This window comes from Neofelis nebulosa, chromosome 11 (genome assembly GCF_028018385.1).
Source record: "Neofelis nebulosa isolate mNeoNeb1 chromosome 11, mNeoNeb1.pri, whole genome shotgun sequence".
NCBI lineage: Eukaryota > Metazoa > Chordata > Mammalia > Carnivora > Felidae > Neofelis > Neofelis nebulosa.
The window spans coordinates 93,940,431-93,966,747 of record NC_080792.1 but is presented as its reverse complement, the minus strand read 5'-3'; the positions used below and the strand labels follow the sequence as shown (position 1 = coordinate 93,966,747).

The window sequence follows — 26,317 nt, the reverse complement described above, 5'->3', positions numbered from 1 at the left end:
TTTAGATTCACTGAATTTTAAAATAGGCAGGGACCTTGCTGGGTTCAAATCCAGACTCTGGCCCCAAATTCAGTATCCTGTACTTTGCCATAACTCGCCCACCACAGTAATGAAATCTACTTCGGAATGGGTACACGTACAAAAGCAAGTTTTATGGCATAACTTTTTCATTTACTTAAATGTTTATTTAACACTTCATATGTGCTAGGCCCCCTTCTCAGTGTTGAGGATGATTAGAGAGTAGTGGACAAAAATCCCTCCCTTCAATGGAGTGAGTATTCCAGAGGAAAGGGACAAATAATAAACAGCAAACAAAATACATGTGTATATGATGTGGCTCATCAGAGGGCTGTAGGCGCTATGAGGGGGAAAAGGGCAGAATAAGGGGTTTGGAGTATGAAGGAGGGAGTGCAATTTTTTTTTTTTAATTTTAAATATTTATTTATTTTTGAGAGAGAGAGAGAGAGAGAGAGAGAGAGAGAGAGAGAGAATCCGAAGCAGGCTCCAGACTCTGAGCCATCAGCACAGATCCGGATGCGGGGCTTAAACTCATGAGCCATGAGATCTTGACCAGAGCCAAAGTCAGACGTCTAACCAATAAGCCACCCGGGTGTCCAGGGAGTGCAATTTTTAACAGGGTGGGGCAGGACAGGCCTCACAGAAAAGGTGTCATTGGATCAAAATCTTTTTATCTTATTTTGTTTTTTTTAAACATTTTTTTTAATGTTTTTATTTATTTTTGAGACAGACACAGAGCATGAGCAGGGGAGGGGCAGAGAGAGAGGGAGACACAGACTCTGAATCAGGCTCCAGGCTCTGAGCTGTCAGCACAGACCCTGATGTGGGGCTCAAACTCACAGACCGTAAGATCCTGACTTGAGCCGAAGTCGGACACTCAACCGACTGAGCCACCCAGGTGCCCCTGGATCAAAATCTTGAAGGAAGCAAGAGACCAAGCTACGTAGTTGTCTGGGGATAGAGTGTTAAGACAGGCACAGCCAGTGCAAAGGCCCTGAGGTAGAATGAGGCTGGGAGTGAGTGGAGGAAAAGGTCCTGGAAAATGAGACTCTGGAGGTACGAGGAACGCTCAGCTGGTGCGGGACCTTCCACCAAGGCGGTGCAGGTGGTGCGGTTTCGGGAGAAAGCCTGTCCAAGGTGTCAGCACCTAAAGCTCCACCCAGTTCCTCTCTGCAGCCGGGCTGAACTACTCACCAAAATGTTCACGATTTTTAAAAATACATAAAAGGAGGGGCGCCTGGGTGGCTCGATTGGGCCTCCGACTTCGGCTCAGGTCATGATCTCAGGGTTCGTGGGTTCGAGCCCCGCGTCGGGCTCTGTGCTGACGGCTCCGAGCCTGGAGCCTGCTTCGGATTCTGTGTGTCTCTCTTTCCGTCTCTGCCCCTCCCCCGCTGGAGCTCTGTCAGCCTCTCAAAAATAAACATTAAAAAAAATTAAAAAAACATAAATGAGTATCAAAGCACAAAAGCAGAAAAACATTAGCAAGAAGGGACGAATGGCACATCTGCTTGAACAGGCAAGACGAAGCCAGAGTACAACTCAGCCAACCCCGACCCCTGGCCCCCCTCCACCCCAGAACCCTGGGCTTCCTCACTCAGGCCCCGCCCCCACCGTCCCTCCCCGACCCCTTCTATCTCCCGCCCCACAGGCCCCGCCCCTCCACAGGGCCCGCCCCCTTCCCTTCCGGCTAGGTCTGTTCCCGCCCCACCAAGCCCCGCCCCCACAGGCCCCGCCCTCTCCCTCTTCCGTCATGGTGTGTCCGCCCCCCCCTCGCCCCGCAGGCCCCGCCCTTCCTCCAGGCCCCGCCTTCTCTCCGCCCGGCCTCGTCGGTTCCCCGCCCCACCAGGCCCCGCCCGGCCCCGCCCCTCCCCTCCGACCGCGGCATTCCCGCAGGAAGGCTCCCGCAGGCTGCGTGGGCCCGGGCGCGGCGCAGCCGGGCATGCGCAGAGCGCACGGGCGCGGTTGCCGTGGCAGCGCCGGCCCGAGGGGAGAGCGGCGGGAGGGCGCGGTGCGGAGCCGGCGACCGGCAGGCTGAGGCGGCGGCGCGTCCACCGAGAGCCCGCGGCGGCCGGAGGCGGCGCCGGGCAGGCCTGAGCGGCGGGGCGCGGCGCCCGGGCCCGTGGGGATGCGGGACCGGCTGCCGGACCTGACGGCGGTGAGCGGCGGGCGGGCGGCAGATAGCGGTTCGGGCTGGGCGCGGCGGGGCGGGGCGGGGCGGGGCGGGGCGCGGGGGGCTCGGGGTGGCCGGAGGTGGGGGCGGAGGGGAGAGTAGCGGGCGGGGGGGGGGCCGGGGTGGGCAGGACTCGCGGGGAAGGATGGGGCTGTTCGGGATGGGCGGAGGTGAGGGGGAAGAGCAGGGCAGGGGGGCGCCCGGGGTCGCGGCGCTGGCCCGCCCCGCCGCCGCCTCGTGGGTCGCTGTCTCCGCCGTGTCCACGACGCCCCCACAGCCGGGAGACAGGAACGCTTGTTGCCGTCGCTGACAGGCAGGGAAGCGGAGTGTTTGAGAGTGCAGTTTGCCCGGGGGTGGGGTGGGGGGGGGCGGCACGGGGCAGTGGCCGGGCCTCGAACCCCCTTTTCTGAGCCCCTCTCTGCTGCTTCCCCGGGCTGAAGTCGCCCCGTCACATCGCCCTGTCTGATCCTGATCCTTTGCATAGCACTTAGGACAACCAGAAACTACTCGGCTCTGGTCGGTGCGGCCCTAGGGTGTGGATGTCAGCTCCCGGAGAGCAGGGGCCTGTCGCCTTGCCCGCTGTCCGATCGCTGGGGTCTTGCTCGGGACCCCGCACGTGGTGGGAGGGATGCGCACGGTGCCCGCTGCCTGTGGGCGCCTCACAGCCCCGGGTGCTTGCGCTGAGCCGTGCCTGTGTTTGCCTTCCTTCCCACCCAGCACACCTGGCCGGTGGAGTGTGCGGTGCTGGGGGGGGGGGGAGGGGGGAACCCAGCAAATTACCCTTCACTTGAGGGAGGGAGGGGCGTCCCCTTAGGCACGGGACGGATCTTTGATGCGCGGTGCCGAGTGTGGGAGAGGACAGCACCATGAATGACATGGCTGCGGTGACAGTCGAGTGGATGTTTATGGAATGTGGCGGAGTTGAGACATTTTAGGCCAACAGGTAATTACTACTTTTTTTTTTTCCTTTAAAAACAGGACTGTTAATTAGTGCCGAGTGCGGATGTTTTGTTCTCTGGGACACAGATAAAGCCTCTGCCCTCTGCAGCCGGGCAGCCTCAGAACAAGGTCCTGGGTCCTCTGTCCTAAGGCCTCCATTGCATGGAGTGAATTAGCTTCTTTGCTCCTAGAATGCAGCTGGTTCTATGGCATGCTTAGGAAAATGGAAGGAGTTGTCACGGAAATGGTTATCTGTGTTCCGTGGATCACGTGGGGAAGCCGGGTTCAAAAAGGCAATGGATTACCCTCCCTTGGAACCATCACCTTATGTTTTACTCTCCTTGCAAGAATGGTTCTTCGTAGTGAGTTTTTTCTTCTTAATGGTCAGATGTTTTGACCTCCGCAGTTTGCAGATGAACATCTGTTAAACGTAGCAAGTGTCCGCTCTCTCGCCCTGCAGAATGCCTTTCTGTGCCAGGAGGAGCTCACGTATTTGTAAAGAATTGCTGAGTGTATCCGAACAGGAGAACTGTAACTGTTGGCGGAAGGTCTCCAATTGTATGTAATACTGGGGGGTAGCTAAGAAACGTCTGTCCGTAGAATATATATGTAGCTTTTCTGGGCCTGATTAGCCAAAAATAAATCAGGCGGTTATTTACCACTCTAGCCTTATGTATCCTGCAGGGCCTCCTCCTGCAGCACGTGACCTGTTGGGATCTAGAATTTCAGAGCTAGAAGTGGCCTTCTCTAGTCCAACACCATCCTGCTCGAGATAAAGACACTGAGCAATTATAGAACACATTACTGGAAGTTTCTGCTTCTGGAGTTGTCTGATCTTGGGCAAGTTATTTTTGAAACTCTCAAAACCTCAACTTTCTCATTCTTAAGATGGGGATGTTAATCTCTCTCTTGCTTACTCACAGACATGGTTGTGAAACATAAAATTATCTCCCGTGTGTGACACTGGCAGAAGGTGGGACAACTGCCATGTAATTGTGAGTGCTGTTCATATTTATTAGTTTTTTTTTTTTAATGTTTTCAGATAGTTATAAAAAGCAAACTACTATGTGGAGTAAAAAATATTAATTTGAAACTGAATTTGACACGTGTGTAACTTTTAATATTTAAAAAACTCCTCTGGAAATTGTCAGAAATAAAAGTTAAACTTTTTCTTTCCTTAAGGAAATGTATTCTTTGCAAGTAGTTCTTGGAGTAGTTGAATGTTCATAACCATGTTTCTAACCAGCTGGTGTTCTTTTCCTAGGTGAGCTTTAATTGGGTAGTTAAAATATCTCATCAACAGTGTCCAACCTGGCAAAATAGTTGTTATACCTCCAAAAAGTTTCCCTTTTTAGCTGTTGGTGCTTCTTCCCAAGAAGATTACCACTGATAACCATTTGGAAAAGACCTAAAAAGGAGTGTGTCCAGTACAATTTGCCAAATACAGATGTAGCTCCTTCTAACTAGTGATTCTCTTTTTGAGCAGCCAGTTCGTTTGGGTGCAGGAAGTTTAAGTGACTTACCCAAGATCTCCTAGACTCTAAATCCGGAAAGAGTTGCTGATTTACCAAAAGCAGAACCACCAATCCAACAGACACGCCCCTGCGAGGTCCCGAGGAGGAGGTGTGCTAGATGCAGAGAGGCACAAAAGTGACTTGGGTGCCCGTGTGGAGCAGATAGCCAGGGGGAGGGGAGGGGAGGGGAGGGGAGGGAGCCAGCAGGGTGAAACACATTTTAGGATGTAAGTAAATGAAAATGGAATTTCTGTTCTAGGGGACGGTAACTCCAAATGCGTTTTGATTGCCTTTTTAAAAAAAAATTGTGTGAGAGGGGCGCCTGGGTGGCTCAGTCGGTCGAGCGTCCGACTTCAGCTCAGGTCACGATCTCGCGGTCCGTGAGTTCGAGCCCCGCGTCGGGCTCTGGGCTGATGGCTCGGAGCCTGGAGCCTGTTTCCGATTCTGTGTCTCCCTCTCTCTGCCCCTCCCCCATTCATGCTCTGTCTCTCTCTGTCTCAAAAATAAATAAATGTTAAAAAAAAAAATTAAAAAAAAAGTTTGTGTGTATGCAAATGGGTGTATTATAGTTAAGAATAGAGAAACTACGATTTCAACTGTGGGCATTGTTTAAAGGAAAATAAACACATGGCAGTTGTGTGCATTCATTAGTAGACCCGAGAGATGAGAAAATTAGTATTTTTAATCCCTGGATTCAGAGAGATGAACTGCAGGTGCAATTTTTACTTTATTTTTACTTTGAGAGCAAGTGCACGTGTGAGTGGGAGAGGGGGAGGGGAGGGTTCTTAAGTAGGCTCCAGCGTGGAGCCCACTGTGGGGCTTGATCCTGTGACCCTGGGATCATGACCTGAGCTGAAATCAGGAGTCAGGTGCCCAACCAACTGAGCCACCCAGGTGCTCCTTTCTTAAATTTATTTTATATTTTATTTTATTTTATTTTATTTTATTTTATTTTATTTTATTTTATTTTTTGGAGAGAGAGGGAGAGAGAGGCAAATACAGGTTTTTAAAAGGCAGGAAAAACAACCTAGATATTTTAAAAGTCCTTTGTTTATTTATTTTTAATGTTTGTTTATTTTTGAGAGAGAGAGATTGACAAAGCATGAGCAGGAGAGGGCAGAGACAGGAGATACAGAATCCCAAGCAGGCCCCAGGCTCTGAGCTGTCAGCACAGAGCCCGACACGAGGCTCAAACTCACAAACTGCGAGATCATGACCTGAGCTGAAGTCAGACGCTCAACTGACAGAGCCCCCTGGGCGCCCCTAAAAGTTATTTTGTGACAGCTCAGACTGCACATGTCCAAAGCATTATATAGTAAAGGTTCAAATTCCCATTTATAATATAAGGCATTTTTTCCCTAAGTACTTCACTTAAAATGATAACAATTTTGGGGCGCCTGGGTGGCGCAGTCGGTTAAGCGTCCGACTTCAGCCAGGTCACGATCTCGCGGTCCGTGAGTTCGAGCCCCGCGTCAGGCTCTGGGCTGATGGCTCAGAGCCTGGAGCCTGTTTCCGCTTCTGTGCCTCCCTCTCTCTCTGCCCCTCCCCCGTTCATGCTCTGTCTCTCTCTGTCCCAAAAATAAAATAAAAAACGTTGAAAAAAAAAAAAAAAAAAAAAAAAAAAAAAAATGATAACAATTTTATAGCATAATTTCCTAGATGTGTATGTTTGTCGTTTAAACTTTTATGTTTTTTTCAGTCTTGCTGCCTTTTTTCCAAATGTTTATTTTGAGACAGAGGGAGAGAGCACGCATGAGAGTGGGGGAGGGACAGAGAGAGGGGGAGAGAGAGTTCCAAGCAGGCTCCACGCCACTGGCACAGGGTCCCACGGGGGCTCGATTTCACGGTTCACGAGATCGTGACTTGAGCCAAGATCAAGAGTTGGATGCTCAACCAAGCCACCCAGCGTTCCCAATCCTGTCAGTTTTTTAAAAAAAAAATGTTTATTTTTGAGAAAGAGAGAGGTCACATGAACTGGGAGGGGCAGAGAGAGAGAGAGAGACAGAGAACCCCAAACAGGCTCTGAGCTGTCAGCACAGAGCCTGACATGGGTTCGAACCCAGGAACCATGAGATCATGACCTGAGCCAAAGTTGAACACTTAACCCACTGAGCCCCACAGGTGCCCCCCAGATTAATACTTCTTGTTTGTAACTTCCAGTCTGTTGTGAATTTAGGGAAGAGAAAACCTAAGAGAACCAGTTCCTGAAAAACCAGTACATAAAAATGGGTTTCCTCTTCAGTGTACACTTCCCACGGGCCGCCTTAGTCCCGTCATCAGGGGCCGCCTGTGGTTCCCATGGTGGCCTTTGCACCTGCTGCCCCACCCGGATCCCCCTTCTTGGCCTGCCTCACACCTTCATTTGGTCTCAGTGCAGGCATCACCCCTGGGAAGTCTTCCTGTCCTCTCCCCTCTTGTGTCCCCAGAGGTGGCCGTCTTCCGTCTCTGAGCACCGGTGGGTCCTGTTTCCTCGCAGGCGTCACCCTTTCCGGGGCAGGGCTTGTGCACTCTGGTGCCTCAGTAGTTCCCTCCGGGCACCTGCCGGGTGTCGGGAAGATCCCAGGGTGAGGAATATGTAGGTGACCGTGGAACCTGTGGTCCTGAGGCTCTTTCTGTTGCCGGGGACACAAATCCATTAGGTACAGCAGAGAAGAGAAGGACAGCTATCTATTTTTTTAAATGTTTATTTTGAGAGAGAGACGGAGTGAGCAGGGGAGGGGCAGAGAGAGAGGGAGACTCAGACTCTGAAGCAGGCTCCGGGCTCCGAGCTGTCGGCACAGAGCCCGACGCAGGGCTCGAACCCACGACCCGTGAGATCATGACCTGAGCCAAAGTCGGACATGTAACAGACTGAGCCACTCAGGCGCCCGGAGAGAGGGACGGTTATTATAAAGAAGGGCGGTGCCTCAGAACCAGAGGGCAGAATGTGCCTCGGGACCCCGTGAGGAGCGGAGCCAGGGACCGGCAGGCAGCTCACACCTGTACCCGGGTCACGCCCGCTTTGTCATGTGCCCCTGTGCTTCTGGTGTCCTCTCTGTCCTTCCGTGTGTGCTCCCTCTGCCCTCCCCCTCGGGCTCCTGCCCCTTCTCTTCAGTTGCTCAGCTGACCCCGCTGTCACAGCCTGGCGTGCGAGCCCTGAGCGGACAGACAGTGTCCTCGTGGCCCGGAAACTCAGGTGGAGGGTGGACAGGGGTCAGCTGAGGACATCCCTGCTCTGAAGGAAATCAAGCAGGGTGAGAGGCCGTGGGTGGGCTCCTGAGGACGGGCGGCCAGGGGAGGGTGTGTGAGCTGAGACTGGAATGAGCCAGAGCCACCAGCGGGGTCGCACGAGCGGGCCGACCTCCCGGGTGGAGAAGGGCTGGTGCGAAGGGCGGATGGAGGGCTGGTTTGGTTGGCGGTGAGGGAGCGTCCCAGACACGGGGAGACCCTCGAACATGGCATGCGAGGAAAAGGGTCAGCAGAAGCATCTGCACGGTACAGTTCTGTTTATGTAAAGTGTAAGTACCTGTCAGGTCAGAGGTATTTGTGTGATGTTAATAGTGGAGACACGTAGGTAGCAAAAAGGGAAAACCATGAGGCAATGTGATGTTCTACCACAGGGCGTTGAAGTCTGATAGTATGAGTGTGAGAAAGGCCTGTTACGCTCAGCTCCAGAATTACAAACCGGCCAACAGACGGCTTTTACCCGAAATCACAGCTTCTTTTCTTTGACTCAGGGGATTTACGTTTGAGAAAGAAGTTAATGTATTCTAGCAGCCAAGGGACAAGTGCTGTAGATATTTCAAGAAAATGTAGTTTGTCCGCCCTCACTTTCGATCTGTGTGTGTGGAGAAAGAAGCCAGCGTTTCATCAGAGTTTGGATTCTCCCGATTTGTGATAACCCAGCTTCCGTCGAAGTCTCAACAGTGAGCGTTCCCGTGACAAGTTATTCACGGCTGTTAAACGGTCCCCAGACGTGCAAGCTCCTTGCTCTCTGCTCCTGACGATAGTTGGCACAGAGGGAGAATTTTATTTTTAATGTAACCCTGCATTTAAGGAGACTTCCTTTGAAATGTAACGGGAACGGAAATGTCGGTATTTGAATGTTTGTCTTGCAATTTGACACTTTGGAAGTCGAGCCCGTCATATCGTCGTATCGGAGAAGCTTTGCCACAAATTGTAGCGACCGTCACCCGGCCGCTCGTACGCGGTCCGTTCACCGCCCAACTGGAGGGATGAACGCGGGCGCGTGCAGACGGGGCCGTGATGCCGCTTTAATGAAACAGCAGTGTTTCGGTTGTCACTTTCTTTGTTCTTTTTTACGAATGGAACCGCTAAGACGGCATTAGGGAGCCTGTGTCCTCTTACCGCGAGTTTTGAGAACTCCAGTTAGAGGTTAGAAATACAAGTCAAGGGGCGCCTGGGTGGCGCAGTCGGTTAAGCGTCCGACTTCAGCCAGGTCACGATCTCGCGGTCTGTGAGTTCGAGCCCCGCGTCAGGCTCTGGGCTGATGGCTCGGAACCTGGAGCCTGTTTCCAATTCTGTGTCTCCCTCTCTCTCTGCCCCTCCCCCGTTCATGCTCTGTCTCTGTCTGTCCCAAAAATAAATAAAAAAACATTAAAAAAAAAAAAAATTAAAAAAAAAAAAAAGAAATACAAGTCAAGTGTTCAAAACGAGGCTAAAGGAAGAGGACGGAGAACGCGTTCCTGGTCCTCTGGCTCCCTCGAGGGCCGCAGGTGGAGACGGGTCCCCCACCCGCAGGGGTGGCCAGGAATGAAGAGCACTCAGGTGCGCGGGGTGCCTCGCGGTGGCCCGCGCACTGCCGCGTGGGGTGTGCTCAGCGCGCAGCGTGGACAGGCGGCGGTGAGATGCGCCTTCCTCGGGCGTCAGGCTGGAAGCCTCTCCCTGAGCGCCAAGGTGCATAGCGGTATCTCTGCCCCGTGGGAGGTGAAAGTTCCCTCGAGTTTTCTGCAGAATGGAACACACGGCGGCGTCTTCTGCGTGGGATTCGCCTCGGGATGGCCAAGTACCTCGGGGCGGGGAGGGGGGAGGCGCACAGGTGAAGCAAGACGGCTGCGGGTGGATGGCCGCCGAGCCGTGTGATGGGTACATCGAGGGCTCACGGTAGGTTTCCTTCTGCTTTTGTGTGTGTTTGCGGTTTTCCATAACAAAAAGCAAAGCGGAATCCGGGCATCTGTGAGTCTAGAATTGCTCTCAGAGCAGTGAGATGTGAGCGGCCCTGTGAGAGTGACGTGGGGGCAGGTAGAGGTGTTTCGCATCCGCCTGTACTCAGCGCCACGGGTGGAACAGCCAGCTGCAACTCCTAAATCAAGTTCGTGACGGTCCTCGCAGGCCAGCTACTTAGGTGATGCTATTTCGCGCTGATGTTCCTGGCCTCGAGCCGGACAAGACAGCCGGTCCCTTTTGAGACCCCACAGCTGAGAAGGCAAGACAATGAGACAAATAGTCACCAGGGAGTAGAGAGACACAGGGCCAGGTCCAGGGGAGTGGGGTATGGAATACACTTTCTCAAAGGCAAGGGGTGAGGCTGTCACAGGGAGTCGGGAAGAGAGCCTGGTGGCCGGGCTTTGTCTGGCGTGGCGGCCTGGAGGGAAGCCCCCCTCCTCTGAGGGGTGGATGGTGAGATTTGTTTTTAACTTATTCATTTTATTTTGAGAGCGGGGGAGGGGCAGAGGGAGAGAGAGAGAACCCCAAGCAGGCTCCACACTCAGTGCAGAGCCCGACATGGGCTGCATCCCACGAACCGTGAGATCGTGACCTGAGCTGAGACGCAGAGTCAGACGCTGAACCGAACAAGCCCCCCAGGCCCCCTGGATGGTGAATTTTTAAGAGCAAGGGTGTCTGGAACCAGATCGACGGGGCAGTCCCTCTGCCCTCAGTGCCTTGACCCCTTCCTGGTGGGACGGGCCCGTTGCCCGGGTGCCGCAAGCTGGAGGTAAAGGGTCAGCACGGTGGGATTGTCGGTGGCCAGCTCTGTGGAGTCAGACAGACCCGGATCCACAGAGTGGCCCTGTGGCTTCTGAGGACTCGGGCCCGAGTCCCTGAGCCACGCGGTCTGTGCTCCGGTGTGTGACGTGACGTGCTGACGCGGGCCGTGGGTGCCTCCCGCAGCCCCCGGTGCACCTGCCCTCCATCCCGCTGGCAGCCTGCCTCTCCCTCAGGAGGGGAGGGGCCCGGAGGAGTGAGAGCTGTGTGTGGCTCCCCGAACGTTCCTTTCGGCGGCTTGCCGGCTGATGGCCGCTGGAAGTGCAGCTTTGCTCACAACCGAGACCGGCTGGGATTCTGAAGCCTTTGTGGGTTTACGCGCCCCTATGACACCAAGGCCCTCGGGTCACACGGGTCACAGGCTCAGGGCCTGCCGGTGAGCAGGCTGGAATAGTCCTGCTGACAGTAATGGGGAGTCGAGTTGCTCGCTGAGCACGGTTGGTTAGAGCTGGCTTCTCCCAGCTCTGGGGGCCACAGGTGGTAGGTGGAGGCGTGGCGGCCGTGCTCCCTGGGCACCCGGGGGCTCCCCCTTGCCCTCGCAGCTGCTGGTGGGGCTGCTTGTCCTCGGGCACACCCTCGTCACACAGCCGTCTCCCCCGGGTGGCTGTCGTTTTTCCTCACACGGACACGAGTCACGTGGGGTGAAGGGCCCACCCTGCCGCAGCATGACCTCATGGCAACTAATTACCCCACGCGGATCCCTGTTCCCAATATGGTTCACGTGCTGAGGCCCTGGGGCCGGGCCTTCAACGTCTGTGTTTCTGGGGACACAGCTCAATCCGTAGTTCTTATCCTGTTAACGCGGCACAAACACAACACTCTCAGCACGGTCACCCCGGGTGTCTTTCTCAACAACTGGTGTCGTGTGAGAGCAGGGTGGTGGCTGTGTCCCACTCGGGACACGGCTGGGGGCCCCAGCCGGGAGTCAGGGTTGAGTGAGCCCACGCCTGTCTGCAGGGCTCCGCCCGGTGAGCACGCCGCCCCCCCCCCCCCCCCCCCCCCCCCCCCGCCGTGCTGCTTCCCACAGCCCCGCTGTGGCTCGGGCTCCCACTGGCACCATGTGTCTTGCCTCCCTCCCTGGAAAATGGTTCTTCACGCACTGGAATGTGTCAGAATGCAACAGCGTTCAGCGTTCTGGAGTGTTCTAGCATGTTCTAGAATGCCCCACTCTGACCTGAGTCAGAGACCCAGGCTTCTGGAGATTCTGATGCAACTTGAGTTTGAGAAGTGCCCTGGAATGTTCTTTGATGGGATTTAAACGTCCAGAACCTGACTGCCGGTACAGCCTCGCTGGGGCTCCTCCCGGCGGTCGGGACAGCCGCCTCTCTCCTCCGTGTCGCTTCCCGGGTCTTCTGTGCTAAGGGTTTCCTCATTAGAAGCGATTATTATTCGTGGGCGCCACGGGGAGTTGCTCAGAGGAACACGGGGGATGCCAGCTGAGACGAGTGCAAGGTGCTTGAAAGGTACGTGCTTCAGAAAAGTTAACCGGCAGTGTCCGTGTTCTTAATCTTCGTAGAAAATATGCAGTGTAAGGGCTTTGCTGCTCGGAGATAAAACTTGCTGTGTCATGTTGGCTTACGTGGGCCAACGAACGGGTCCGCGTTGCTGAGTTCTGAGAAGTCCGGCCATTGTTTCCAGGAAGCAGCCGTGCCACCTCCGGGGACCCCGCCCCTCCCCCTGCCGCGGTCTCTTCCGTGGACAAGCGACGTCGTCGTGGACGGTTGTCGCGGACAGTGCCGGCCTGTTACGGTTCATGCTCCTCTCTCTCAGTTCACCGTTTGTGCCCACGTGGACGTTTCTGAGATCTGAATTCTCCTTTTTATATCTTCCGTTTTAGTGCAGAAAGAATGATGATGGGGACACAAGTGTTGTCGTTGAAAAGGACCATTTCATGGATGATTTCTTCCATCAGGTAAGAGCCACTGAAGGAAGCCCAGCCAGACTGTCTCCAAACACAGTTAACATACCCGAGTGTTTGTCTTATTTGAAATAATACTAAAAGTAATATTACGAAGAGTTGCTGTGTGAATTACATTCAAGTTCTCTAGAATTTTTAGTGCCCTTAAAATACTTGGTGGCGTGGAGCCATTGTTCCGGGAAGTGCACTTGGGGAGGGGACGGGGCAGTGCTGGTTTGACCCCGGTCCCCTCCCAGGAGGAGCTTGGCGTCCCAGGGCCGGGTGGCACCTGGCCGGGGCTTCCTCTCCTGACGTGATGCTGATGTGGTGGGTAGAGAGCGCCCCTCCCGGGACAGGCTCCTCCCAGACCCTGCCACCCTCAGAGTCTCACCCTGGGAGCAGTGGTCGCCAAGCGAAGGGCCACCCGATCCTTTCCAGAGGGAGTCGTGGTGGCGGTGGTGCCCTCTGCCGATGGCGCCGGGTCAGGAGTGCCCAGCACGCACGCGACGACACTCCTCGTCCTTTTCCTCCACAGGGTCCCCACACGGTGACCTCGGGCATCAAAGAGCTCATACTGTGTCTTTTCTAAAACCACTGAACGAATCTTAAATTCCTCTGCTGGAAAGTCTTAGACGTAAGCAGGTATATCACTGTGGGAAAGCCACTCTGTCACCCATCAGCCTGGCGTTTCCCTGAGGTGTCCACCCTGGAGCCGCGTCCCTTGGATCTGACCTTGTACCGCGTCCCCTGTCCCGGGCTGGCCGCAAGGCCTTCCCCCTCCCTCTTAGCTTCCCAGGGCTGCTGTTGGGGTATCCCGTGTGTAAAGGCTTAAACCTAAGTAATAGTTGACCAAATTTTGCGTGAATCCAAATTTTTGAAACTGACTCACAGAACAAATAATTTGACTTCGTTAAATGTGAAGAAACGTGTGCGTTATCTTTTTTGAATGATGAAAACTTCATTTGCAGGGTTTATTTTGGTTACGCTGAATCTAGTCTAATAGTTTCAGTGGACTCTTAAAATTGTTTCTGTTTATTTTTGAGAGACAGAGACAGGGTGTGAGCAGGGGAGGGGCAGAGAGAGAGGGAGACACAGAATCCGAAGCAGGCTCCAGGCTCTGAGGTGTCAGTACAGAGCCTGACGGGGGGCTCGAACTCACGAACTGCGAGATCGTGACCTGAGCCGAAGTCGGATGGTCAACCGACTGAGCCACCCGGGCGCCCCAAGTTTCAATGGACTCTTAAATCCAGGGACAGTCTAAACTGGCCTATCAGTGTGCAGATTTGAAAAAAAAAGTAATATGTTAATAAAAACATGTTAAAAGTTATCATTTTTCAGAATTCACTGAATATCTAGTATAAGCCTAGTCACTGGGTTTACGTATTTATTATGTTAGTTCCTAATTTTATCTAGTGGAAAAACATGAAATTAAGTTATTTGATACAGGGACTTACTTTAAGGCCCAAAGAAGTTAAGATACTGAATTTCCTTGTTTCACTTTGGAAATGAGACTGTTTTTAATTGTCTTGAGCTTACCTACCCACTTTGTGAAATTATTTTTCTATTTTTACCCCCTTTATCTGGATGCTTTACTCTTCCAGAATTCCATTCTTTGTAAAAACGTATTTATTGTCAAGACCCACCTGGCATTAAATGATGTTGTCACCTCCGGTGGAAGAATTGTGTACAGTAGGTCATTGAATGCCACTCCCCATGTTTCTGGTCACCACACGGGTCCGGGTCCGTGTCGGCTGTAGGTGCCCCAGAGGCGTGGGAACGGGACTCCCGCTGGGAGGCTTGGCAGCATTGGGGTTCAACCGAAGTTCAAGTTTTCACTGGTTAGAGAGTCGTCGTATTTACAGTTAAGTCTCGTGGAAGGATTTCTTAGTTAGACAACAGGTGATGTTGTTAATACAAACTGGTTTTTTGAAAATGGCCTTTGTATCTTAAATATCACGTAGAATGCTGTAAAAGATAGAATTTTGCACGTGGCCAGTGTTTAGTAAAGGACTCTGGAGAGTGCTCTTCGGGTGGCCGGGAAAGGTCCCCCTGGCAAAGATGACTTGTAAGGGACAGAAAGAGACCCCGTGTGGTGTCAGTGGGAGCTGTCAGCACCCCCCTGCCCGCTGGCACCTGTACCGTGTGGGAGTGACAGTCCCCGCGTCGCGTCGGCCCCGAGGCCCTGCGGCACCAGGGGGTGTGAACGCAGACTCCGCAGGTGTGCAGGCGGTGCCTTGGCCTCGGGTGACGGTTGTGCCCTGGTGCGTTTGCTTCGGCTGAGACAGGAGCCCGTGCACTGAGGCCAGAGTGTCCCTGCTGGTGTTGAAATAGCAAACGTGTAAGGGAATCGGTTTTTAGTTAGTGTGTCATTTTTACACGGTCAGTAAACTTAAGCTGTGAGCGTGAGAAGTATACACGGTCCTACAGGAGTTACGTCGGTGGGGGTAGCCCCCAGCCCGACGGAGTAGCACTTCACCCTTCGGGGAAGGAGGGATTCTGTGTTCCACGCCCCTCCGGCACGTGCATTTTCAAAGTGTGCTTCGGAGTTCGGACCGGGGTCCCGGGGGCCAAGACCCTTTCAAAGAGTCCAGGCGGTCAAGACCATGTTCATGGTGATCCTAAGATATTTGTCTTTTCCCCTCCTCCCCTCGCGAGTACGTGCGTGGAGTTAGTCTCCGACCACCGCTCTCACAAAGCGCCACCGCCCCAGCGGCTTGACCGACAGACACACTTCCGCTCTCTCCCGGTCCAGACGTCAGGAGTCTGAAGTGAGTGTGCAGCGCTCACAGCCGCGTGCCGGCACGGCTGGCTCCTTGTGGACGCGCCACGGAAGCAGCCATTCCCTGGCCTTTCCAGCGACTGGCACTGAAGGCACATGGCTCCAGCCTCCGCTTCTGTTTTCTAAATCTAACCCTCTCGTCCCCTTTTTGTAAGGACACTTGTGATTACTTCAGAGCAACTCAGGTAACCAGGGTAGTTTTCCCGTGTCAGGACTCAGCCCCATCTGCAAAGTCCTCTTGCCCTATATGGGAGCACTCACCGGACTAGGATGTGGACATCTACCACGACGTGGAAGGATTTTGTAAGGATTGTTTTAGGAAGGACCAGTCAGCACTTAAGCTGTGTCCCCAGTCTGGTAATTCTAGATACATGGATCTGTTTGGATGAACCTTGCTGACGAGTACATTACAGTTTGAAACAAGTGTTCAATAGTGTAGATCATTGGGTAAAAACAATGACTATGAAGCCTTGGCCTCGTCTACGGTAAACACCTCCCCACGTGGGTATTACTGCTGGCATGCCCTTTTTTTTTTTTTTTTTTTGAAGATTTTTAATGTTTATTTTTGAGAGAGAGAGCGTGAGCAGGGGCGGGGCAGAGACAGAGGGAGACACAGACTCCGAAGCAGGCTCCAGGCTCTGAGCCGTCAGCACAGAGCCTGACGCGGGGCTCAAACTCGTGAACCGCGAGACCGTGACCTGAGCTGAAGTCGGTCTCTGAACCGCCTGAGCCCCCAGGCGCCCTGCCCTGTTCCCGGCTGGCTGCACAGAGAGCTGCAGGCGGCCTCGTGCTTCCCGGTGACGCCATCTACGGCAACCGTGGGTCTTGACTGTAAAGGTTTGTACAACCTGACGGGTTTTGTTGCTGAGCGTTGACACCGCTCCACCGTGGACCTTCACACGGTACGTTTTTCTTTGTCTTCAAAGTAAGTAATTCCCAGCGTGAGAATGGTAAAAGGCTGTCATTTCTTTATGTGGTGATTACTCATTCACTTCCCTCCTTTATCCTTCCCTTTTCGGGAACGGCAGGTGGCAGCAGATTCGGATGTGCGCAATCATGATGACTTTCTGTCTGTCCTAGGTTGAGGAGATCAGGACCAGTATAGCTAAAATAGCTCAATATGTGGAAGAAGTAAAGAAGAACCACAGCATCATTCTTTCTGCACCAAACCCAGAAGGAAGTAAGTTGCTGGCTTTGAAAAGAAGTGCGTCTGTCTGTGTGTCTGTCTCTGTGCCTCTTTCTTGCTGCCTTCGAAACAGGCCTGGGCCCTGGCGGCACCTGCCGGAGGTCAGGCTGGGAACTCGTAAACACACTGGAACCGAACAGGCTACACCCCGTCCTGACGCAGCGGTGGCTTCGTACGACCACCACCGTGTCCCGTCCAGAAGAATACGCAGGAGGGGCTTTGCCGAGCTGCGGGGCCGTATCAGCGATGGGACCTCAGATGCATACTTTCTGCATCCCTAGTTAAACAGGAGCGGCGGGATTTTGTGTTGAGACGAAAGTTAACAAGAGATTGATTAGGGGGCTCCTGGGGGGCTCAGTCGGTTAAGCGTCCGACTTCGTTTCAGGAGCCTGGATCCTGCTCCGGATTCTGTGTCTCCTTCTCTCTCTGCTCATGCTCTGTCTCTCTCTGTCTCAAAACTAAATAAAACATTAAAAAAAAAAAAAAAAAGAGATTGATTAGGAAAACAGCATTTGTTAGGGCAGGTTTACAGGTGGCTTGAAGAAGAAAGGCTTTTGCACGCGATATGCTGTCCTGGGTGTCTGCTAAGGACAGCATGTGAGAAACGGTTTTAGATTAGCCCAAAGTCGGGGCCTTGGTAGTCGTAAGGGAGTGTTGCCTCGACCTGGAGAGATAAGTTTTGGAAAGTTTAGGGGTGAGATGGCTCTGGACAAGCCAGAGGCTGCAGATTGGAGTCCACCCGTCACGTGGGGATTTCAGAAATGGTGTCTTTACTGTAGGAACCCTTCAATCCATGAAAACGGTCGGTCCCGCCACCATTTAGATCTTCCATTTAGACCAGTTACTCTGGGTCGTGGTCTGCAGGGCTTGCTGCAGACATCTGACACATCCTGCACTGTACTTATTACCAGGTGCTTTGGGTATCGGTGTTCACGTAAGTAGCGTCTGCTGCAAATTTTATTTTCTGTTCGTTTCCACGTGTTGACCTGGTACCCATTGTCCTGCCTGATTACTTTCTAATGCTGTTAATTTCCGTGTAGATTGCGTTGGACTGTCTCCGCACCCAGTCGTGTCCTCTGTGAATAATGACATGTTCTCCCTTCCTCTTGTGCTTTCTATTGTTGACTTCTTTCGGTGACCTCCGGTGTGGGCTTGAGTGTAAGTGGTAAGGGGGCGCTCTTACTCTCAAGTAGAGAGGAGAGTTGAGAGCAACTTTTTGTTCGATTACTTGATGTAGTCTTACGTTGAAAAAATAAAAATCTTAAATTGAAAAAAAAACCCACGTTTTTAATTTTAAGATTTTGCATGTCTTATAAAACGATGCTCTGACCCTCTGTAGATGCCTTATCTTACGATTTAGAAGACTGTTTCCCAAAGTGTGTTGTGGGGCACGAATCTCATCGGCTGGCCTATGTCACTAAGTGCTTTGGGAGCCTCATTGTGCCATAATCCCTCTAGAGAAGTTACAGTGTACTCTGAGCAATAAAGGCCCTGAGCAGTCCTGCAATAAGGAAACCTGTGTCAACTTTGCTTAGTCTGTTTGCCCTTAGTCTGTTTGGTTTTTTTTTTTTTTTTGTAATTACTGTATTTTATTCTTTGTTGAATGAATATAATTTATTGTCAAATTGACTTACATACAACACCCAGTGCTCATCCCAACGGGTGCTCTCCTCAGTGCCCATCATCCGCTTTCCCCTCTCCCCCATCCCCCCATCCACTCTCAGTTTGTTCTCAGCATCCAAGAGTCTCTTATGGTTTGCCTCCTTTCCTCTCTGTATCTGTTTTTTTTCCCCTTCCCCTCCCCCATGGTCTTCTGTTCAGTTTCTCAAGATCCACATATGCGTGAAAACATATGGCATCTGTCTTTCTCTGGCTGACTTATTTCACTTAGCATAATATCCTCCAGTTCCATCCACGTCGCTACAAAAGGCCAGATTTCATTCTTATTGCCGTGTAGTATTCCGTTGTGTATATAAACCACATCTTCTTTATCCATTCATCAGTTGATGGACATTTGGGCTCTTTCCATACTTTGGCGATTGTCGAGAGAGCTGCTATAAACATTGGGGTACAAGTGCCCCTATGCTTCAGCACTCCCGTATCCCTTGGGTAAATTCCTAGCAGTGCTATTGCGGGGTCATAAGGTAGGTCTATTTTTAATTTTCTGAGGAACCTCCACACTGCTTTCCAGAGCGGCTGCACCAGTTTGCGTTCCCACCAACACTGCGAGAGGGGTCCCGTTTCTCCACATCCTCTCCAGCATCTATAGTCTCCAGATTTGTTCGTTTTGGCCCCTCTGACCGGCGTGAGGCCCACAGAAATTTTTATGTGACGCCTGTTAACCTCTTACTTAATTTTGGGGAGAACTGAATTTGGATAAATGGTAGCGTATTTTTTTCCTCGTGAGTGACTTACCTCTGAAAAACGTCTGCTGCCAAGAAGTAGCAGGTGAAGCTGCTGTTGCAGTAAATGCGGAACCCTCAGTGCTCACAGTAGTCCCTTCCGGGCCCTAAGTAAGACGATTGCTTCTTTCTCTTGTACGTTTCGTGACAACGTGCTTCCGTAGTCACCCTCCTCCTGCACGACGGGCCCTGCGGTGAGGAGCCCAGGGTGAGGCAGGTGGCAGGGGGCTGCCGGCCTCCCAGCCCTTTGTCCTGGGCGGGGTACCACGCCGTGGACGGGGGCGGGCCCCCCCCCCCAGCCGCTGCGGCCCAGCCCCCCAGCCTCTGGGCCTTGCGGTGCTGAGCACGGTGGCCACCAGGTGGCGCCAGACTGCAGACGGGCGCCCGGTTCCTGGGCCTGCAGCTGCTGGATGGAGGACGGGTGCCGGTCAACATGCTTTTTGGGTTTTTAGCGAGAAAATCTTCAAGTCCGTGGGAAGGTTGCCAGGACAGTACAGAGAACACCCCCGATCCCTTCCCCTAGGTTCGCCCGTCGTCCGCATCTCCGGGCGTGTGGCCATGCGTGTGCTGAGCACACGCGGTGTTTGCCGACATGTGTGACACGTGTGGTGTGTGTGTTGTCATCAGTTCTGCCGACTTGTGTCAGAGCCGTGCTCCTGTGTGTGTCTCCGCAGGATATGCTCTGTGCGCCGACACCGTAACCGTCTAAGGCAGAAAAGTCGACGTTGATAACGCACCGGGATCCGACGTGCAGTCCCTGCTTCCCATCTCAGGGACTGTCTGGGGACACCCTTTATAGCCCCCTGTCCCCTCCTTCCAGGGCCCAGTCCAGACTCACGCGCGGAGGACACGGGCACGGATGCCGTCAGAACTGCTAAGCGTCGCAGCGCGTTGGGCCTTCGTCCCCGCTGACAGGCTCTGCGCTCGCGTCTGTCCTGCCTGAGCGCGCAGCCCCCACCGCGCCCTTCCCCCCCCCCCCCCCCCCCCCCCCCGTGTCCCTGATCGGTGTGCGAGGTGGACCTATCACACCGCTTTCCCGTCGGTCTCCTACGCCCTAGTAGCTGACACTAGTAGCTGACAGCTCTCTCTGGGCTCTTATCCGTAAAATAAAACGTGGCCGGGCTTTGTCTTTTTTCCAGTCTGATCGTTTTTTGTCTCTAAGTGCTTTTAGTCTGTTTGCCAGAATTCGTGATGTGCCATTGGGGCGGACATTCTTGCTTCTTTGGTACCTTTTCTCTCTTTTCATGCTTTCTCTTGGATTGGTTTTTAAGAATTTTATCCCCTGCACTGTTAGCCTGTTTATATGAACTACGTCCTGTCGCTTTGTGGTCGTCCCCTAGATGACAGTGTGTATTCTTTTTTTTTTTTTTTTTTTTTACCGTTTATTTATTTTGAGAGTCAGAGAGCATGTCTGAGTGGGGTAGGGGCAGAGAGAGAGAGTCAGAGAATCCAATCAGGCTCCAAACTTTCAGCACAGAGCCCGATGCGGGGCTCAGTGTCAGGGACCCTGAGATCACGACCCGAGCCGAAATTAAGTCGGACGCTTAACCGACTGAGCCACCCGGGTGCCCCCATAGTGTATATTCTTGATTTAAGATCTAATGTAAATCTGTACTTTTGTTTCTTCCGGTAACACATGGGCCTTAGGAAACTTTAACCCCATCTTTGCTCAGATGCACATATTGACGTGTGTATATAATAGATACAAGTAATATAACTATTTGTATCTTACCTTGTTTTGTACAACTAACCTACGGTTTGGATCCACCCACACCGCTGCTCCTTCTTTATCCCTGGGCCTCACACCTTCCATCTGAGACTGTTTCTTTCTAACAAACACTGTTGGGGCGCCTGGGTGGCTCAGTGTGTTACGCATCTGACTTTTGATTTTGGCTCAGGTCGTGCCCAGGGTTTGGGGACCGAGTCCTGCTTCAGGCTCTGCACTGAGTGTGGAGCCTGCTTGAGATTCCCTCTCCCCTCTCCCCACTCCCACCCACCCCCGCTCCTCTTCCCTGCTTGTGCACTCCCTCTCTGCCTCTCTCCCTCTCTCCTTCTCTCTCTCTCAAATTAAAAAAAAAAAAAAATCAAAACACTATCACTGCTTTTAGTTGGGAATATGCATTTGTCTGAAATTTTCCATCTGTAATCTTGTTCTTGGAGGATGTTTTCACTGAGTGTAGGAGTCTGTTGGGAAGTAAGTTTCTTTGACCGTCTTGAAGATCTTGAAGTTATCTTTCCAGTGCCTTTTTGTTTGTTTGTTTTCTGTTTTCTGTTTTTGTGTTTTTTAAAGTCACCCGTCGAATTGTAGCTTTTAAGATACTTGGGTTTTGGTCTTTGCTGTAGCAAGTTTGTGCCGACGTTTCTGGATGTGGTTTCCTTTCTGTTTGCCTGCTTTCCCCAAGGCCTCTTGGATCTTTCGGCCCACGCCTCTGGCCACTTCAGCCACTTTCTCTCCGTGAACCGTCTCTGCCCGATTTCCTGTCCTCTCTCTTTGGGAGACTTGAAATCTGTGTAGTTAGACCTTTTCACTGTACTCTCAGCATCTCCTGCCCTCCGCTCTCTATTTCCCAGAGACACCGTCTCCTCGTTTTACTTGGAAGTTGTGTTTCCGAGTCATCTGTGGACCTCTCTTTCGTTATTACTTAACTTAAGTTATTAATAACTACGAAGAGTTATTAATAACTCTTTTCGTTGAGTTATTTCTGGGTGAGAGAAGTTTTGGTCCTGCAACGTCACCTGGTTCCTTTGTGCACCGTCCGGTTTTCTGACAAAGCTCTTAATTTTGTGTTTTACCCCTTCGAGGATAATGATGTCAAAAGTCTGTGTCTGATGATCCACTAACAGGCGCCCTGTGGGTCTGTGCAGCTCGTCTGCTGTTCTTTGTTTGCCTGGTTACTTTTGGTGGAGTCCTGGGCTTTGTACGTAAAAGCTAGTAGCAGTAATTCCAATCCTAGGAGAGTATTTTCTTCTTATTTTTTAAAGTTCATTTACTGGGGCACCTGGGTGGGTCAGTCAGTTAGATGTCTGACTTGGGCTCGGGTCGTGATCTTGCGGTTCATCGGTTCGAGTCCCGCGTTGGGCTCTGTGCTGACAGCTCGGAGCCTGGAGCTGCTTTGGATTCTGTGTCTCCTTCTCTCTCTTCCCCTCCCCTGCTGGTGTTCTGTCTCTCTCTCTCTCTCTCTCTCTCTCTTTCAAAAATAAACATTAAAAAAATTACCACCCTTCATCTTTAAAAACAAAACAAAAACAAGTCTATTTACTTATTGCAAAAGAGACAGGGACAAAGCAAGTGGGGGAGGGGCAAAGAGACAGGGAGAGACAGAATCCCAAGCAGGCTCCATGCTGTCAGCACAGAGCCCAAGGCGGGGCTGGAACCCACAAGGAAGCCGCGAGATCATGACCTGAGCTGAAACCAAGATCGGACACTCAACCGACTGAGCCACCCAGGCGCCTCAGTATTTTGTTTTTTATTTTATTTTATTTTTTTATTTTTTATTTTTTTAACATTTTTTATTTATTTTTGGGACAGAGAGAGACAGAGCATGAACGGGGGAGGGGCAGAGAGAGAGGGAGACACAGAATCGGAAACAGGCTCCAGGCTCCGAGCCATCAGCCCAGAGCCTGACGCGGGGCTCGAACTCACGGACCGCGAGATCGTGACCTGGCTGAAGTCGGACGCTTAACCGACTGCGCCACCCAGGCGCCCCAGTATTTTGTTTTTTAAAAGATGATTTGTAAACGTTGCTGACAGATGGCAGGGGTTGGGGGAGCAGCTGCGGTCCTGGATCTGGTCTGCGAGGGCCCCTCTTCCGTGGCCACCAGCTTACAGCCACTCCAGCAGCTGGCTCCCTCCCTGGGTGTCCTTCTCCTGGGTCTTCTTCCCTGCCCGTGTAGCTTTATGGTGTCTTTAAGCAGATTAAACGCACCTTTCGTCCAGCTTTCCGGACAGTTCCCAGCAGGAGTGTTGAGAGCACCACGTCATTTCTCAGTGGTTTGAAATGGCACCTTTGCCAAGGACAGCCTCGCGGCCCGCTGCTGTGGCTGGCAATGCCCCTTTCTCATCTCTCACTTACGCCTGGGCCCCCGCCTGCCTGTGTGAGCAGGGAGCCCGGGGTCTCCCCCTCCTGGAACAGCCCAGGGGCTTTCCTATCCAGCGAGGGGAGTGCTCCCGGGGAGTGCCAGCAGGGCTCTGCCTGCACTGATCCACCGCAGCTCCGTTACCCACCCCCCCCCCCCCCCCGCTCATAGCTGTGCCCCGTCCTCAGCGGGGCCACACCCCTGCATACATCCTGCCCGGTGTGCATTTGCCTGTAGACTTGGGCCCTCGCTCTGCCAGCCAGGACACAGTGTGGCCACCAGCACTCCCCTGAGGGGCTCGCCTTGCTTGGGTAGAGGAGAGCACAAGAGAAATCAGACGCTCGGGAGAATTTTTTTTCCGGGATTTGGTTAATTTCTGCTTTTCTTTCTTAGGTCTAGGTGTTAGCGACGGATCCAGTGACCTGTTCCACCAAATTAATGGCTGCAAACCAGCCAAGTATAGGTGCACATCACAGTCACCTGGGGGCTTGTCAGGTCCCATTGCTGGTGGCAGAACGGCACCCAGAGGTCTGGGGCGGGGCCCAGGAATGTGCATTTCTACCAAGCTCCGCCTGCCACTGAGGTCCCTTGGTCTTGGTGAACCACTGGCAAGATCGATACTTTTTCTTAAGAAATAAAAACACTTGAGTATTTGCCAAGGATGTTGTTCCATTTATAAGTTTATTGGGCATTATTGCTGTTGGATATTATAGCTCAGATACCTTTTTTTTTTTTTTTTTTTTTTTTAAGAAACAAAGGAAGACCTTGAGGATCTGAACAAAGAAATCAAGAAAACTGCCAGTAAAATCCGAGCCAAGTTGAAGTGTGAGTTTAAGGCTTTGGCTGCGTTTGACCCTTCGTGGCGGCACGTGGCTCGTCTTTATTTCCTTTATCATTTTCTGTTCTTCCACATTTCTAAATGTCCACACGATGGGCACTTTAAATTATTTGTGTGTATCTGGAACAGGAAGTCTGTAAATGATTCATGAGTCGAGAATTCTTTAACTGCCGGCTGGGAGGACCAAGGACCAGGGGCTAAAGCTAATGGTTGTTAATTGGCATATTGGGGACAGAAGCACGAATATTCAACAAGGTCAAGCATTTGCTGATAAAGGGTTGACCTCTTACAGAGGCGTGTCTGTAGGACACTTGTGGCCAAATTGCAGATACGTGAGAAGGCGAACAGTCCTTCCCACGAATCACGGGTTCTTCTTCAATCCTCTACGTTTAGGTTCTGTTGAACGCTAAGTGCGCGATGGGGTTTAGCCTCTGTGGAGCTGGAGGTTCAGCTCTAACAGGTGGTTTTTGGGAGGGGCCTGCTGGAAAGACACATTGTATTTAATTGTTACAAAAGAGCGTTCACATCCAGGAAATCTCTGCAGATGGGAAAGAACTGTTTTGGGGACATTTCAGACAGGTGGGAGCTGGTGGGGGGGGGGGACCGCCAGCTGCCACCGTTCACACCCTTCATCTGTGCGCCATGCAGGGGCTCAGGGGCTCCCACCTGCCAGGTGGCTCAAAGCCCGTCCAGACGGTGGTTTCATCAGTGTGGATTCCAGGGTACTCGAAAACAGAAGGATTTTCGCCCAAAAGTACGACCACAGTGCCGTGATTATATCTAGGTCAGATCATTGTGGTTATTGGTCACGAAATACCCCATGGGAATGCACGCGTCCCAGTGATCTTTGAATTTCTTTTCACAGTGTGTTTGAATTGGGTTCCCAATAAGGACCCTACCCTGTGATTGGTGACGGTCACTTCAAGTTTAAAAATTTTTTTTTTTTTACATTTATTCATTTTTGAGAGACAGAGAGAGACAGAGACAAGCGAGGGAGGGGCAGAGAGAGAGGGAGACGCAGAATCCGAAGCAGGCTCCGGGCTCCGAGCCGTCAGCCCAGAGCCCGACACGGGGCTCGAACTCACGAACCGCGAGATCGTGACCTGAGCCGAAGTCGGACGCCCAACCGACCGAGCCCCCCACGCGCCCCAAGTTTTTAAGACTCAGATTCTCTTTGCATCTTCCCCTGGAAGTTTTCTTTTGGTTGGAGAAACCAGGGCATTCGTGCATCAGAATTTGCTACGCTTCAGGGTTTTAAAGCCGATGTCACCCAGGTTCCTCTCTCTTTCCTGTCGGTTGATAGTTGACTTCTCCAAACCCAGTGAGAGTCGTGAGAGTCGGGCGTTTTGTTTTGTCTTTTGTTTTTCTTTGAAATGTTAAGATATAACACCTGGTTTTGTTTTGTGAGATTATCAACAATGGATGATTGTTGCCAAGATGCATACATTTATGAGGAATCGAAAAGATAAGAAAGAAAAGTAGTTTGAGGTTTGGCTTGAGAAACATCCATTGTTTAGTTTAAAAGGTGACTCTTTTCCTGTTCATTTCCAGCTATCGAGCAGAGTTTTGATCAGGATGAGAGTGGGGACCGCACCTCAGTGGATCTCCGGATACGACGAACCCAGGTTTGGTCGTCGGTCTAGTGAGCACAGGCCTCTCTTGTCTCCCTTTCAGATTCAGAATAGTTTGTCTTTACGTCACATGAATCCGTACGGCATCTCCGTGTAAAAGGTCGTGGTGTCTTTAGGAGACCTCCTTATTATGAAGAAAAGATTCCACGCTGTGGGCCCGCGTCGTCCGAATTTCCCGAACCCTGCGGGCTTGGGGGGTGAGGGGTCTGTGGTGGCCACACCGGGGTCCAGGCTGCTCGCTTCTGCCTGGCTGTGTGGGTGCCAGGCCACGTCCGCTCAGCGGGAGGTGTCCCATCTGTGAGCCGGGGGGTGTTGTGAGAGTCAAGCCGGGTGACGCGCGTGACGTCCCGGGACGGACGCCGTCTAGAGCTGGCTGCCACCCGTTCGGGTCCAGTTGAAGGGCAGGTGCGACCGTTGTGGTTTCTGTGCCTCACTTGCTACAGAAGAAGTGAGCGTTGTGTATTAATTTCGTGTTTCCGTGTTAATAGCATTCCGTGCTGTCTCGGAAATTCGTGGAGGTCATGACGGAGTACAACGAGGCCCAGACTCTGTTTCGGGAGCGGAGCAAAGGACGCATACAGCGCCAGCTGGAGATCAGTGAGTGGACGAAAACGCGGTTCGATTCAAACGGTCCTTTTCTTAAGTCCTGTGGCTTCAAAACAGTAGTTCATCTCTGGTTTTGTCAATGTTGCAAAGCCTAAAGCCTTTCCAGGGCTTCCTGTTCATTGAGTCACCGAAACGTTTTCTTTACGTCCCTCAGAAAATCCTTGCTGAGTGGACTTTAGATTACTTTCTGGTTTTAAAAATGTTTATTTATTTTATTTTTGACGGAGAGCGCGCGTGCACACGCGAGCAAGGGAGAGGGAGGGGCCGGAGAGGGA

The 26,317-nt window shown here is 52.3% G+C and overlaps 1 protein-coding gene across 4 annotated transcripts in view; it reads left to right on the top strand.

Moving 5' to 3' along the window:
• The first annotated feature begins 1,881 nt into the window (after window positions 1–1,881).
• The window catches only part of STX2 (syntaxin 2), a 37,198-nt gene continuing 12,762 nt past the window's right edge, over window positions 1,882–26,317 (top strand). The window contains exons 1-6 of one of the 4 annotated variants that reach the window (XM_058691518.1): window positions 1,888–2,173; window positions 12,464–12,538; window positions 16,383–16,482; window positions 23,718–23,792; window positions 25,357–25,430; window positions 25,925–26,033. In XM_058691518.1, the coding sequence (XP_058547501.1) occupies window positions 2,144–2,173; window positions 12,464–12,538; window positions 16,383–16,482; window positions 23,718–23,792; window positions 25,357–25,430; window positions 25,925–26,033 (463 nt within the window). In that variant the 5' untranslated portion in view covers window positions 1,888–2,143. Of the gene's footprint in view, window positions 2,174–11,746; window positions 12,090–12,463; window positions 12,539–16,382; window positions 16,483–23,717; window positions 23,793–25,356; window positions 25,431–25,924; window positions 26,034–26,317 lie in introns of those variants that run through there. The other 3 variants (XM_058691517.1, XM_058691520.1, XM_058691519.1) reach the window with 3 other exon arrangements.